Here is a 14,011-nt window from a genome sequence, read left to right as displayed (position 1 = left end):
TTGCAGCAGCACCTTAACCTCCTGCAGAGATTCTGTCAGACCTGGGCCCTGACAGTAAACACAGCAAAGACTAAGATAATGATCTTTCAGAAACAATACAGAAATCAGGTTACACACAATTTCTATTTAGACACCACTAAATTACAACATACAAAAAACTACACTTACCTTGGCCTCAACATTACATACACAGGGAACTTCAACATGGTCGTAAAAGATCTGAGGGACAAAGCAAGGAGAGCTTTCTATGCAATAAAAAGAAACATTAAAATGTATATTCCAATTGAAATCTGGCTTAAAATTTTCCAATTTGTACAAGAACCAATAATTCAATATTGTAGCGAAATTTGGGGGCCGAAACTAAATAATACTGAGTTCTGTAAGAGCATCCTGCAGGTGCAGAGAAAAACACCAAATAACCTGTGCAGAGCAGAGCTCGGCCAATACCCCCTCTTACTAAAAATACAGAAAAGATCAATTCAATTTTACAATCACTAGAAATCAGTTAACCCCCAGACATACCATCACAAAGCCCTAACATACCAGGAGCTGAAACCAGCCAGCTGGTCCTGAGGCTCTCAGCAGTAACAAGTCCCCAACAGCCTCAGGACACCAAATTATCAGCAAGCAGAACAAAAAATATACTGAATACTGGAAAGAAACAAAACCAAAAACACAAAGTAAACATTCATGCCAATAAAGCTAATTTGAATATGATAATTTCTGCTTGCATTAAACAAATGGCATACTTGCGACCATGCATGCATGAGCTTGTGAGAGCCATGTAGGACTCACAAATATCTGCTTCCTACATCACAATGCTTGCCCTTCGTCCTAACGGAGAAAGAAAAGGCCTTCAGTCCAATACAGGAAATGCATACTGTATATGCAGTGTTGTTTATCTATCTAGTGAACCTTGAAAAATCTGAATAACTATTTTTTATTTAAATTTGGATGAATGTATGTGTTAGTGTCGTAGAGCTAAAGAGTAAAAGAGAAATTGCTGAACACTGTGTGAGAGAAAATGATCTAATCGTTAATCTATAAAGTAGGATAGAGTAAAAGTAAGCAGCACTGTAATAATCAGTCCGGCTGGCGTATTATGTTGCAGTGAGATAGCCGAGCCGGCACCTGACTGGATGTGGAATGGACTTTCCATCACTGGCTGAATGCATTAGAAACCTCATTATACACTATAGACTGTTACCAATGCAGCATGGTGCTTTAAGTGATGATGGCCATTTACTACTCTGTGTGTGTGTGTGTGTGTGTGTGTGTGTGTGTGTGTGTGTGTTAATGAGAGAGAGAGAGAGGAAGGGGTGGCACAACACAGGGTCAGATACATTGCACCATAGCAGAGATGATCGCTCTACACTTTGAAAGTGTATGTGTAGAAGAGAAAGAAGACACTCGCTGTTACTGCACGCATGACTGGTTGTCCCATCAGAGACCTTAACTTCTCACTTCATAACCGGTCCCTCTTGCATCCTCGGAAGGTGTGAACTCTGTGAGTACATGGAACCTCTGAGTCTCTGTCAACACAGACAACAACAGGACAGGTGATGCTCAGAGCGTTTGCTGTGTGGACCCCCAACAATTTATAATATAATGTATATTGTTTTTTTCTGTCACCTGAAGCGTTTACAAGTATTGTTTTCTTAATTAGGTTACAGAAAAACAGTCATTCAAGACCTCCCATAACGGACTGTGTAGTTTTGTTCAGATTAACTAATACTATAATCTTTCCCAAAACCATATTATATAATTCTGGTTATTAAGGACTTCTTTTTGTAGTTTTGTCCAACAGTTCACCACTGACCACTGACCAACTGTACTGCTGCTGTTGTGCACCCACACAGTTTTCCTGTTCTCTGAGGGATTTTTAATGACATTATAGGAGAGCGCTTACTTTCAGTTCTACTTCCAAATAAAGTGGTTTAGATAATCTGGCTAAACTGTTGGCTTGTTTACAACATGTCTGATTGTCTGACTGCTCATATTGTCCTTGCCTCAGTTCATTTTCAGTCTCACATGACACTTGTGCTTCCTCCTGTTGAAGCAATCGCTCTGTTTTTGCTTTAGATATCAACCCATATGTAGCTACCATTGCACAACCATATTTCCGAGGCATAAGAATTAATGCAACACTTTAGTCTATGATATATGGTGTGTACTGTAGGCTACTGTGTGGCATGCTGCCAGGCCGCACTGCAAAAACTAATTTCCTTGACTATGACGTCTCAGTGCTTTGGTGCCCTGAATATAAGCACTGGCTTTGTTAAACTTTCATGTTCCCGGAGTTCAGGGTTGTTTTGCTGAGCATGCATGCTGCTACACCTAGTCACACACACTCATGCCAAGCAAGCAGCCACTAATCTTTACCTCACAGTTTACCTGAAATAAAAAATCGGAGGTCCAAAAATGTCACACAGTTGAATGACTCCAAATCAGAGATAATTATAACTACCTCCTATGGCCCAGTACTAGCAGCATTAACAATCTCTCCTCTGTGTCTGGGTGCCCTATATCTAATAATATTCAACCTAGCAACCTAGGAGTTATTTTCTATTCAGAATGGTCCTGTGATGCTCAGGTGACTAAAATGGTGCAATCCTGCTTTGCTCAACTCGGACAGCTAACCAAGATCAGGTCATTCTTTTCTCCTGCAGACTTGGAAAAGGTCATCCATGCTTTTGTCTCTTCCAGACTTTATTGAAATGCACTTTATTCTGGTATCAGCAGGCAAAACATCCAAGGACTGCTGTCGATACAAATCGCTTCGCTTTTTTATTTTTAACACACAACCACAATTACACCAATTCATGCTGCTTAATTATTTGATCATGTTTATATCTTAAGTTCTGGATCTTATTTGCTTTTATTATATGTTTGTATTGTAAAGCAGTTTGTAACTTTGTTTTTGTAAGGCGCTATATTTATTTATCAAGTTATTATTATTATTATTATTATTATTGTTGTTGTGTACTGTGGTTTTAGTATAATGTCAGTAATATGTGATTTTGTTTGTGAATTTCATATAATAATGGGAGGAATTTTTCAGGGAGAGAAAAGAAAATGTGGAAATTAGTTCAAAAGAACTGGATGCTACCCTGAATTTGCTCCATCACCCTTCTATTGGAGCAGTATTATAATAAAACACTCAGAGGAGCAGAGGAGGGAGAGGATGAATGTTCTGACTACAGGCCTCTCTCTGAACTTAATGGGTTAATCACTCCACTGAAACTGCAGCAATCAAGATTCCTAACAGCTTCCCGGCTGACATCAAATCGGATTTATCATCTTACTGCTGTGTTTGATGCGGTCATGAACACTAGTTGAAGAAGTGCTGTATGCAGAATGGGCTTAGAGTGTTAAATTGTTAGATACAAGAAACTGTAGTATAATGCTGATCTGATATCCCTTTGTTGTTTTTATAAAATAAACCTTATCTAACCCAAAAATACCATTATACAGGTTATTCCTATTATCTTGTTCTAAATCTTTTCTGGAGCTGTATGTTTTTTAAAATGCATGTCTGCTGCTACCTGATGCAGAAGCTACAAAACATTAGATTTTACATAACAAAAAAAATTTAATAAAATGAAATGGGCGTATATTGTCAAATAGGTCACAAAGTAAACATACATGGTGTAACAGACATTTTTTAATTAATTTACTCCCTAATATTTTGGGCTTCTCTGGTATCAGTGCAATATTTGTGTGAGCTTCAGTATTTGCCTGCGCATCCTTGCGTGTGCATATTGTGTGTGTGCATGTGCGTGTGGAGAACAGGTAGACAGCTCTCCACACTGACCTATTTTCTCAGTCAGACGCTCCCAGGGGAGGCCAGCATCTTTTCTCTTTTCTCTCTCTTCGTCTCCTGAGACGAGAGAAAAGAGGAGGGGGGTGGGGAACAGAAGGAGGAGAAGAGGGAGAGGAGAGCTACACACAGTTTACAGAAGGACATAGATTGTATGAAATGAGACTGAGATAGAGATGGAGCAATGAACAATGTGTAAAATATCAGCCACAAATAACAGCTTTACTTGCTCGATGCAATACATTTTTGTTTAAAGTGTTTCATGTAGTGGTATAACACTCTGAACCACAGGGGGACATTAAAGAGAAAAGAGTGACAGTCAACATAGGCAGAGCTGGGAGATTCATCGGCAAGACTGATATGGTGTTTTTAAGGCTTTTACTTCAAGTGTCAAAATGTGCCACAAAGTGAATATATTTTTAATATGGGTGACACCAGTGGGAAATCAAACCCCTAACCTTGTTCAGGGAGCGACTTACTATGTGCTCTGTTTGCGTGCGTGTTATCGGTAGGTCACTTCCTTTCTTTGCCTGTCTGTCTTCTGCCTGTCTTCCTCAACACATCGCTGCTGTCTGTTTTTATTCACCCCAGTCCTCTATCTGTCCTCCATCTCCTCCCCTCTCCTCCTTCCTCTGTTTCTCTCTGTCCATTAGGAAGCACTCAGGACTGATGGTTGGGTTTAAATTGAGATATAAAGTGATTAGGCAGTGGATGCATTTCTGATTGCTATGTGCTTTTACAATAGCTACCGCCTGTAGTATGAACCCATTCGACCCCACAGCACGATGAAGATCATTTTATTGTACAAAGAAGAAGTAACACCACATAACCAATATGTCAGAGTTGTACTCGCGTATGAATGCAGAATACATCACAGCTTTAAGCAATTCTTCCTATTTAGCTGAAAATATGAAGAAAATGCACATTTATCACATAGTACACCAATAAGCAAACATGCATGCATATTTCCAGGCTTTTAAGATTGACAAATTTTTATCTATATTCTGTATTTGAATTGCAGCTTTTTATTCCTGATTGGTGACTAAATCCCTTTCTTGTGAATGTATTTTTTTTTTCTTTTTGGCAATTAACTTTCCATTATGTTCTGTTTTATATCATTTAAAATCTTTATTGAAGCTCAACATGCCTCTTTTTTCTACCACATGTTTGGAAATTCAGTAAATAAAGGTTTGGAAAAAGATTAATTACTATAAAAGACAATTTTTCAAATACACTTTTGGGGTTTAGTATCAGTGTGATCACATAGTGAGTCATTTTGAGATACGTGTCGTGTTGACCTTGAGTGATGTTGTGTTGTTGTGCAGGAGATCTGTCCGCTCTGAGGGAGAAGACCTTCTCCTTAAAGGAAGGAGCGACATACAGACTAAAGATAGACTTCAAGGTAAGATGCATAGAGTCAGTCACAGAGGTATGTTTAGGGTGGAAAGGTTTACTGTACATTACAACATGGACGGATTACTGTGTGTATGTGTGTGTGGATGATCAGGTATTTACTGTAAGTGGGAAAGACATAGACCCTGCTGAGTAAGCCATCATGTACTATTCCATCAAACAACCCTATCAAACAAGGCCATTATCATACTTAATGAGTCTTTTCAGTGCTGTTTCATTTTATAGTGCCAGTAAGGATTAACGCTGGAGAGGCAACTTGTCTTTTAATATCAGCAAGTCTGACACTTGATTATTTTTTAGATTTCTAAAATTATAAAGTCATTACTTTAAAATATCTTTTAGCCATGCTAGCAGCGTAGCTCTCTGTATAGCAATGTCTGTCGGTCGGTCAGTCCGCCCACTATTTTGGTCCAGACTGAAATATACTGGACAACTACTGGACAGAGTGAGATGAAATTTAATTTGTACATTTATGGTTCCCAAAGGATGGAGCTTGCTGACTTTAGTGATCCCCTGACTTTTCCTATAGAGCCACCAGCGGGTCAAAGTTTTCACTTAGGCTATCCTGTTAAATATATCAACATCTACAGGATGTTGTGTTTCTTCTTGTACAGACATTTGTAGCTGACGGAGATGAATCTTAATGCCGTTGGTGATCTCCTAACTTTTCCTCTAGTGCCACCATGAGGTTCATGTTTGTGTTTTTCAGTGAAATGGCTAATGGATTGCCATGAAATTTCGACATTTTGTTTAGTTAGTTCCAACAATAACAAAGGTAGAAAAGAATAAAACTCCAGCACAGCAGCTTGCACAACAGTAGTGAGGTTGTGTATCAACTCCTACTCCTGTTTGCTGCTCTGATTGCTTAATTTTTGCCCAAATTACTCACCAAAGTGAAATTTCTCAGCTGATTAAAAACATAACATTTCGTCGTAGATAACAGCCCCACATGCCTCCCAGTTCACCTTTAATGCATTAGCACAACTGCCATTTTCTGGTGTGATAGCAAAAAGAAGAAATCCGTGATGTCATTCACACACAGAAGACCCATCAATTACGGCTGCTCGTTCCCTCTTTCCATCTTTTAGCATCACCCTTTTTTTGTCTTTGTCTTGCTTCATCTCTCCTTTCTCTTCTTTTTCTCTCCATGCCCCGTCATCACTTGTTACCCCATTCACTTTCTCACACCTCCACCCTCTTGCCTTTCTGTCCCTGCTCTGTTACAAATAAACCACTCAACACTCATGTAAACACACAGCAGCTATTTCCCAAGCTGCATGTCCACTATAAATAAATACAAGAATGGGGACGATGGAATATTTTTGAAAGGAAATGCAGAGCAGATATACATGAGAGAGGGAGTGTACGCAGAGGCTAGAGAGGATGTTTATGGAACAATGATAACATTAGGAATTAAATATTTGTACATTTGCCCAGTTAGCCACAAGAATAAGAACAATGCAACAACAAACAGTATTGAAGGAACTACAGGAACTACACTGGAGTCAGTAGTAGTTGTTCTTGGATCATATTGGTAAAATTCAGTGGAGTTGCTGCAAAACACTCAGAAACCTAATATGAGATCATCTACCGCCTCATGGTCTGAAAGTCATTCAGGTTGTGGGAAATACTCCTGTGCTGGATAAGACACTAATATCTGTGTGAGTGCTGCTCAGACAAAAGATGAGATGATGAGAATTTTATTTGGCATAAATAGAAATGTAGACATTGAGGTCTTGTTCAAATGAAGAAACTGCATGGCTATAGAAAGAAAAGAGGTCAGTGTGTGTGTGTGTGTGTGTGAGTGTGTGAGTGTGTGTGTAGACTAGAGGCAGTAGATGGGGAACTTGGACCCAAAGGGAAAGGGAGATGTGCTGAGAATGGCCAAACAGCTCAGAGTGACTGACTGGGCTCTGCTGTGAGGACACCTGCTGGACAGATGGCTCCTCTGCAATCTGTTAATGCAGTTTCACCCCAAAAGCTCATTAGTCTGAGTGTGTTTTGCCTGACGTGTTCTTGAAAGCATGGACATTATAAACATGCAGTGTTTCAACCTAGAAGGTTATTTGGGTCTGGATAGACTGTTACATACAAGTGAAAAATGTATTCATTTCTCACAAAGTTATTAAATGGACAAGCCACTAGTTTTACATGTAAAGTTCAGTTACTTGTCACAAGCAGTCCTATGCAGCAGCGTGTGAAAACAGCTCCATGACGTCTCCAAAGTTAGAAGCAAACAAAAAAGAGGGAAATAAATCCCTGATGTTGTCATAGTGATGTCATCAGGGTTATCTCAGTTTGGGTTTGAGATTAAAATTTTTCTTTTTGCTTTACAAACTGTAGATGAAGTGAGCATTTAGAAGCAGGGGTCTAAAGAAGTTGTTAAGTTGCATTATGGGAAATTAAGTATCCAGTGTTTCTGGCGCTTGACCCCATACTAGTAAGGACTGAAAGTCAGGAAATCTCGGCCTCCGCTGCTTCAGTTTTGAGCATTCTTTTTCAAATCTGTCTCATGCAAGTCCTCCAGCTTTATCGCTGTGTAATACTAAATCCTTGGAGTACCCCTTCAAATTTATTGTTAAAATGTGCAGAGAAACTACATTTTTCTTGGTAATTGGTCAGGGTCTTCTTACTGTGTGGCTTGTACTAATGTTGTGAAGCCAGTTTTGTTTTTTACTGACAGAAAAGACAATGACAAGATTTGATGATTTTATTAAAACTGTGTGTGTCTGCAGGTGAACAGAGAAATTGTTGCTGGCTTGAGGTACCATCATGTGACCCACAGAAAAGGAATAAGAGGTAAGTGTACATATACTGTACACATACATATACAAGACTACCTATCTAGTTTTCTCACTGATGCTGATCCTAAAGTGACCAGAAAGTGTCCATGAATGAAAGTACATACAAGTATGTACACATACCTAAACCTATCCTATAAAATCTGAGCCTTTAATTATCAAACTTTAGATTCACACTTTAGAGGCACTGACAAGAAAAGTGAAAATCAAGACACATAGATTATCAAGCAAATCCTACTTACAGCTAGATGTAGGAGGAATGTTTATAAGCAGCCCTCAAGTGATCACATGATGGTTCACATGTATGCTCAGAGAAGGATAGCCAATCAGAGGACTTACCTTACATCTGCCCCATTGTTCAAAGATCTTTACTATTTAGTTGCAGTTTTTTAAAAATATTATTTTATTTGTATTAAATCTTTAATAGCTCTAAATAGAAATGACTATGTGAAATTAACAAATGTTTAGTGCATTTAGGGATGAAATAATAGGAATGTGGATGTTACCAATATGTGTTCTCACCTTTTTTTCTGTACTACCATCCATGATCAACTCAATTTGACACCGCTTGATAAAAAACTTTTTATTTCAAGTTTCATAGTAGTAGTGAGAGATCTTTTGCTTAAAAAGGTTGTCCACTGATTTAGCATTTAGCTCTCCAATAACATTGTCCAACTCTCAATTATTCCACCCATACTTCTTCTTTGTCTAAACCTGGCACCTGCATTACCCACAATGCAACACGACCAAAGAGTTTGATTTGTGAAATCGGTCCAAAAGCCCAGATTGTCCCCTTTAGCAGTAAGCCGTGTTTCAGTAAGTTTCTATTTTGTGTCTTCCTGCAGTGGACAAGGTGTCGTACATGGTGGGAAGTTACGGCCCAAAGGCAGAGGAGCATGACTTTCTATGCCCGGTTGATGAGGCACCCAAAGGCATGATGTCCCGCGGCCACTATCAGGTCAAGTCCCAATTCACTGATGATGACAAGAACGTCTACTTGGACTGGGAGTGGAACTTCGACATCAAGAAGGACTGGAATGAATAAAGAGAGAGAGAGAGTGAAAGAGATGATGCTACTCTTCCTTTCTTTAACTCCTATTCTTCACCTCCCTCGTTTCCTTCCCCTCTTTCACCCTCCACCACATCAACCTGTGAGAGCAGCCTTGCAATGGCGTGAGACAGGAGGCTCTCTTTCTCCCCCTCTTACTCCTTATTCTCCTCTTCTACCTTTTCTTTCTTGTCTGTTTAATGTCAGGTGTGCTGACAGGGACCTTCAGAGAAGAGAATCCGCCCTCTCTCTGCCTTCTGTCCCTGCATTTACATTCATCTTCCAGATTCTTCTTCATCTATATCTCATCCATCCGGAGTTGTAAACATGATGAAGCTTTTGGGATGACAAGTCTCCCTTTCCTTTTTTTCAGTTCCATTTCTCCCACCCTTCCTTCTCATCCTGTCATGTATCCCTGTCTTCATAAAGCAGCAGTGGAGGGTCTGTAAAGCAGGTCATTAAAAGAAGTCCATTTGAGGCGAAAAGGGAAATAAAATATATACAGTGCATAATTACATTCAATATCTGTCAAACAGATTCCCCCAAAGAGAAGAGATGAAATGAAATATGTAAATACTGGGTGCATTTGGATGCTCAGTAGGAATTCTGGATTCACACAACAGAACATCTAAAAAAGAGTTGGGGGCAGAGGGAGTGACACGAGGCTGTGTGAGAGTCTGATTGCCAAATTCTGTGCTAAAATTCATACTCCTTCTCTTAGTCTATAATGCAGTCAAACACACAGACATGATACACATATCGTCCATCAGAATAAACATCCATAAATCCTCTTAGAAATCAGCAAAAGAAGACGCTCCTTATAACTTCAGAACTTACCAGAGAATCATCATGTTTTTATGGTTTCTTTAGTATCAAAGTAATCCAGTGATAGTTATCTGTATATCCATGTGCACACTGCAAACAGGAACTGTATCATAACTAATTTGGCATATGTTTACACTGCAGTTCCACAACGTGTTGCGTGATTATCATAATAGAAGAAAGACAAAGAATAACAACAAGTGACAAAAATCCAGTTGTGTCTGATTGAAAAATAAGAAGATGCAACTGGACACATTGATATTTTATTTGCTTCATGTCTTTCTTCACAGTTTGTCAGGAGTCAGAAATGTAACTGTCAGGTAGCTCTCATATTTTTCTCATAGTATTTCTTTTTATCCTATGTAATAGGGTAGGCATATTGATTGGTTGATTAATAAATAAGGGAAGAGGTTCAACAATGTTAGACATGGTGTATTTTAGTTTTCTCAAGTCTTTGTGGAGCTTTTTGAAAGTCCAAAACCAATAAGAGACTGTAACTGAGCTGTGTATATTGTAGAAAGAGATGCATGCATGTCCTTTAGGATTTGATACTATTCACTCAGTAAAAATGAACAAAATTAGCCCTTTCTAAACCTCTCTCGTAGACCAAGGACACAAGATGTGAATAAAATTCTTCTTTAAGGAAACATTTTAAGATGGTAGCTGAAAGATGGAGTACTGTCTCGGAGGTATATCAAGGGATAGATTAATTCCCCTTAAAAAATAAGAACTATCATTATTGTGTTAAGTCTTTGGATATGATATTGTCATTGTTGCTGAGCATATTGAACATTGAAATACCATTTGAAATCTTTGTGATTTAAGACTAACTGTAAATGTTGGCTTGTTGGGTGTTGCATGGTTTAGCAAGATTCTCTCTCTTCCTTTTTTTACGACTTTATTGTAAAATTTAATGTGATTTAAAAAAAGATAGTGACGCAATACCCAGATGTCAATGGTTGCCACATACTGCAGTGCAAAACAGTATTTACAGGGATATTTTTAAAGGCACAGGTAGCTGGAAACATTTGTCTGTCTCTAAAGCCCCCAGCCTGTAACGATCAAGTGCTGCATCCTGAAATATTGGTGTCAAATCTAGTATCCTGTATCTTTTAATAAAGGCAATTCAAACAGTGACCAAGATGTCTCTTGAAATATTTTTCCTGCTGGCACATAAAGCTTTCTTGCTGCTAGTTATGTGAGAAGATTGATTCCACTCTCCTGTTTGTACAATAAATATGTACAGTAGCTACAACCAGGCAGTGGTGGAAGTAGTTTTTTTTCGGGATCTGTGCTTTACTTGAGTATTTTCAGTTGTTTTCATTTCTGTGCCAAACATGGACTTTTTACTCCGTTACATTCTGCACCAGACCTCGTTGCATTGTTATTAGTAGCCTATGCAGCTCATCTGAGTGGAGCAGCACTGAAAAACTAATGTAAAACTGATAAAGGCGACTTGGATTGAAATTGAACTTCAGCCAGCTGATGCGACACCGGTATACGCAGTGAAAGACCAGCGCAGACCTCACTCTCATGTCAAAGGTGAAGGCGAATGTGAATGTTACAGTGGATATAAACAAGTGTTCTCTCCTCTCCAAGTCATGTAGATCACACTTAGCCAAATGTGCAGCTGCAGTGAATCTCTCTGTCTGTCTGTGCTGCTAACCAGCTGAGCAGTCTTGGTCTGTCGTGTCTTGGTTTCTTGCCAGACTGTGACAGAACAATGCTGAGCAAAATACAACTATTTATTACGTTTGATAAACGCCGACAGGCCACGGTGTTTATAAAATGTAGCTCGGAAGGATGACCGCGTTGCGCGTGGAAACGCGTTCATATGCGCGTGCACGAAATTAAACTCACGCATTCCAGCAAGAAACATCTGTGGGACCAGTCCAGTCAGGATTCAAGGGCACTCCTCATACATCATTTTAAAACACAGAGGAGTTTAGTTATAACTCTGGACTAATGCAAGATGGGAAGCAGTGGATTCAAATTGAATATAAAAATGTTGATTAGCTGGACGGGCAATATGGATGCACATCTCAGTAAATAATAAGCATCACATATTCAGCCCAGTCATTTTATAAACAGTATTTTATATTTGAAAATGCATTGAAGGAAATTGGAGGAGACAGTTTGAATGGGCCTGATGCAGCTGATAACATTAATATATAGAAAATATCTATAATTTATAGTGGTTTGCTTAAGTTTGTCAGTAGAGTAGATACTTTATCATCAGCCAGTACCAGCACAGACCCAGTCCAGAATATTTTTGCAGGTCCCACAGACCCAGGTGAAACATATCCATATGCATATAACCATCTGCTGGCAGCTCATCATGATAACAGTTCAACTTGACATCTAAGTGCTTTGTAGAGGACAGACACATGCTAAATGAGACAGCTTTCACTCAGTTACAATTTTTTTTTGTTGGAAGTAACATAAAAGAAATTAGAGGTAATGAGGTAAAATAGGTAATTTATGAACAGATGTTTTATTATATGACATGATTCAGTTGGTTTGTAATATGAACACATTTATGCTATTTTCAACTACACTATACAGGTATAAGTAAAATATTACACACAGAAATGTTCTTGGTGACTGTTTTAACATCCTTCATATAATTTCATGCATGTAACTCAGAGAGATGGTTTTGTAAATCCTTTGCCAATGCATATAAAAAGTAACAAACTTTGAACTAAAGAAATAATAATGCTTGGACACTATTTTCTCATAGTCTGAGACACTGCGGTGTTGGTGCCTGTTAAATTACCTGTGCCACCTTATGCTACAGTCTGAAATAACACAAAAGGTATTAACATCATATCATCAGAGTTGTACAACATGCATATTCTCACCCCGTTTTTAATTGAAGATAAGGGAGTTTCTGTAATTGTAGGTGATAAAGAGAGTAATAATAATAATAATATGGTAAATTAAAGTGGTAAAAAAAAAACACTTCCTCCAGTATCTGTTACCATGCTCAAAAATAACTTCTACAAGAAAAAACAAGAAGCAAATCCTGGTAGTTAATGAAAGACAGTATAAAGGAAGCTCACGGTAGCTGAACTCACTGAGCTCATTCAAATCCAAACCCATTAACCCCCTCTGCCCATTTAGCAGATCAACATGTTTCAGAAGACAAAATTTGGCTCATATTGAAATACTGTGATAGTACTGTGACTCATTATCTGTATCATACAGGTTATCAAATACCAATGGTGCTTTTAATTGCCATTCTGCCTTTCATATAGATGCACATGGCACTCTTTAGTGTCTGTATGATTTTGTTGAGCGTATTTGTTTATGCATATTCCAGTGCTGTTTTTACATTTGAAATGACATTAGACAATGAGACAGGAGATGGACTCACACCCCCTTAAGAGGGATATCAAGTAATTTTTTATCTCTCTCCACCTCTACTGGCAATCAATAGCAGTTAAAACTACTGAGAAAATCACACTTCTCTCGTCAAAAAGTTAAGATCGTTAAGTCTGTCATCTAATTTAATGTTTTATGACATTTTATTGACCTTTGATGACATTCAGTCACTTGCAGTGAAAATGCTTTTGGGAGTGCAGAAAATCCAAAGTACTCATTCAATCGACAATTCAACCAATATGCATCATATTGTCATTTTGTCCTACAGGACAGTAAAAACTGTACTTGACAGCAGGGTAATCCACACCATCAACTCAAGGGCAGCGTCTGTGATCTCTCTGCTGTCACATGTCTACTTGTCCACTGATAAAGCTCTTCATCCACTTGTTTCCATCTGTCCTATTCATCTGTGAGCCAGTCCTCCCCGCCAGGTGTGGTCACTGCGGTGGTTGTGTTGTTGCTGCTGAGCGCCTGCTCCAGCAGGGCTCGCTGGGCGGTAGCTGGCAGGTAAAGGAAGGCATAGAGCAGCGCCAGCAGCAGCAGAGCCAGCAGCAGAGGGATGCCCCAGTCAGATGTCATTATAGGCTCATCGCAGCGAGCTTGCAGAAATGACTTCGGCATGGTGACAGATCACAACATGAGTGAAGTGGCAAGGTGAAAGAGAAAAGTCTCAGAATGTAACAAAACACAGAAATACATGCAAGAGAGCCACAGTTTGTAAAG

General features: G+C 38.9%; 1 protein-coding gene across 2 annotated transcripts in view; it reads left to right on the top strand.

Annotated features, from left to right (window-relative positions):
• arhgdig (Rho GDP dissociation inhibitor (GDI) gamma) overlaps positions 1–11,041 on the top strand; it is a 31,793-nt gene extending 20,752 nt beyond the window's left edge. For both annotated transcript variants that reach the window (XM_038696004.1, XM_038695998.1), the window contains exons 4-6: positions 5,146–5,222; positions 7,969–8,032; positions 8,880–11,041. In XM_038696004.1, coding sequence (XP_038551932.1) covers positions 5,146–5,222; positions 7,969–8,032; positions 8,880–9,079 — 341 coding nt within the window. In that variant the 3' untranslated portion in view covers positions 9,080–11,041. The remainder of the gene's footprint in view (positions 1–5,145; positions 5,223–7,968; positions 8,033–8,879) is intronic.
• Positions 11,042–14,011: the final 2,970 nt, after the last annotated feature.

Source organism: Micropterus salmoides, unplaced genomic scaffold (assembly GCF_014851395.1).
Source record: "Micropterus salmoides isolate LMB-PRFRI ecotype aquatic unplaced genomic scaffold, ASM1485139v1 Ms_hic_scaffold_10, whole genome shotgun sequence".
Taxonomy (NCBI): domain Eukaryota; kingdom Metazoa; phylum Chordata; class Actinopteri; order Centrarchiformes; family Centrarchidae; genus Micropterus; species Micropterus salmoides.
Note: the sequence above shows the minus strand (reverse complement) of the source record. Positions and strands in the feature narration are given on the sequence as shown.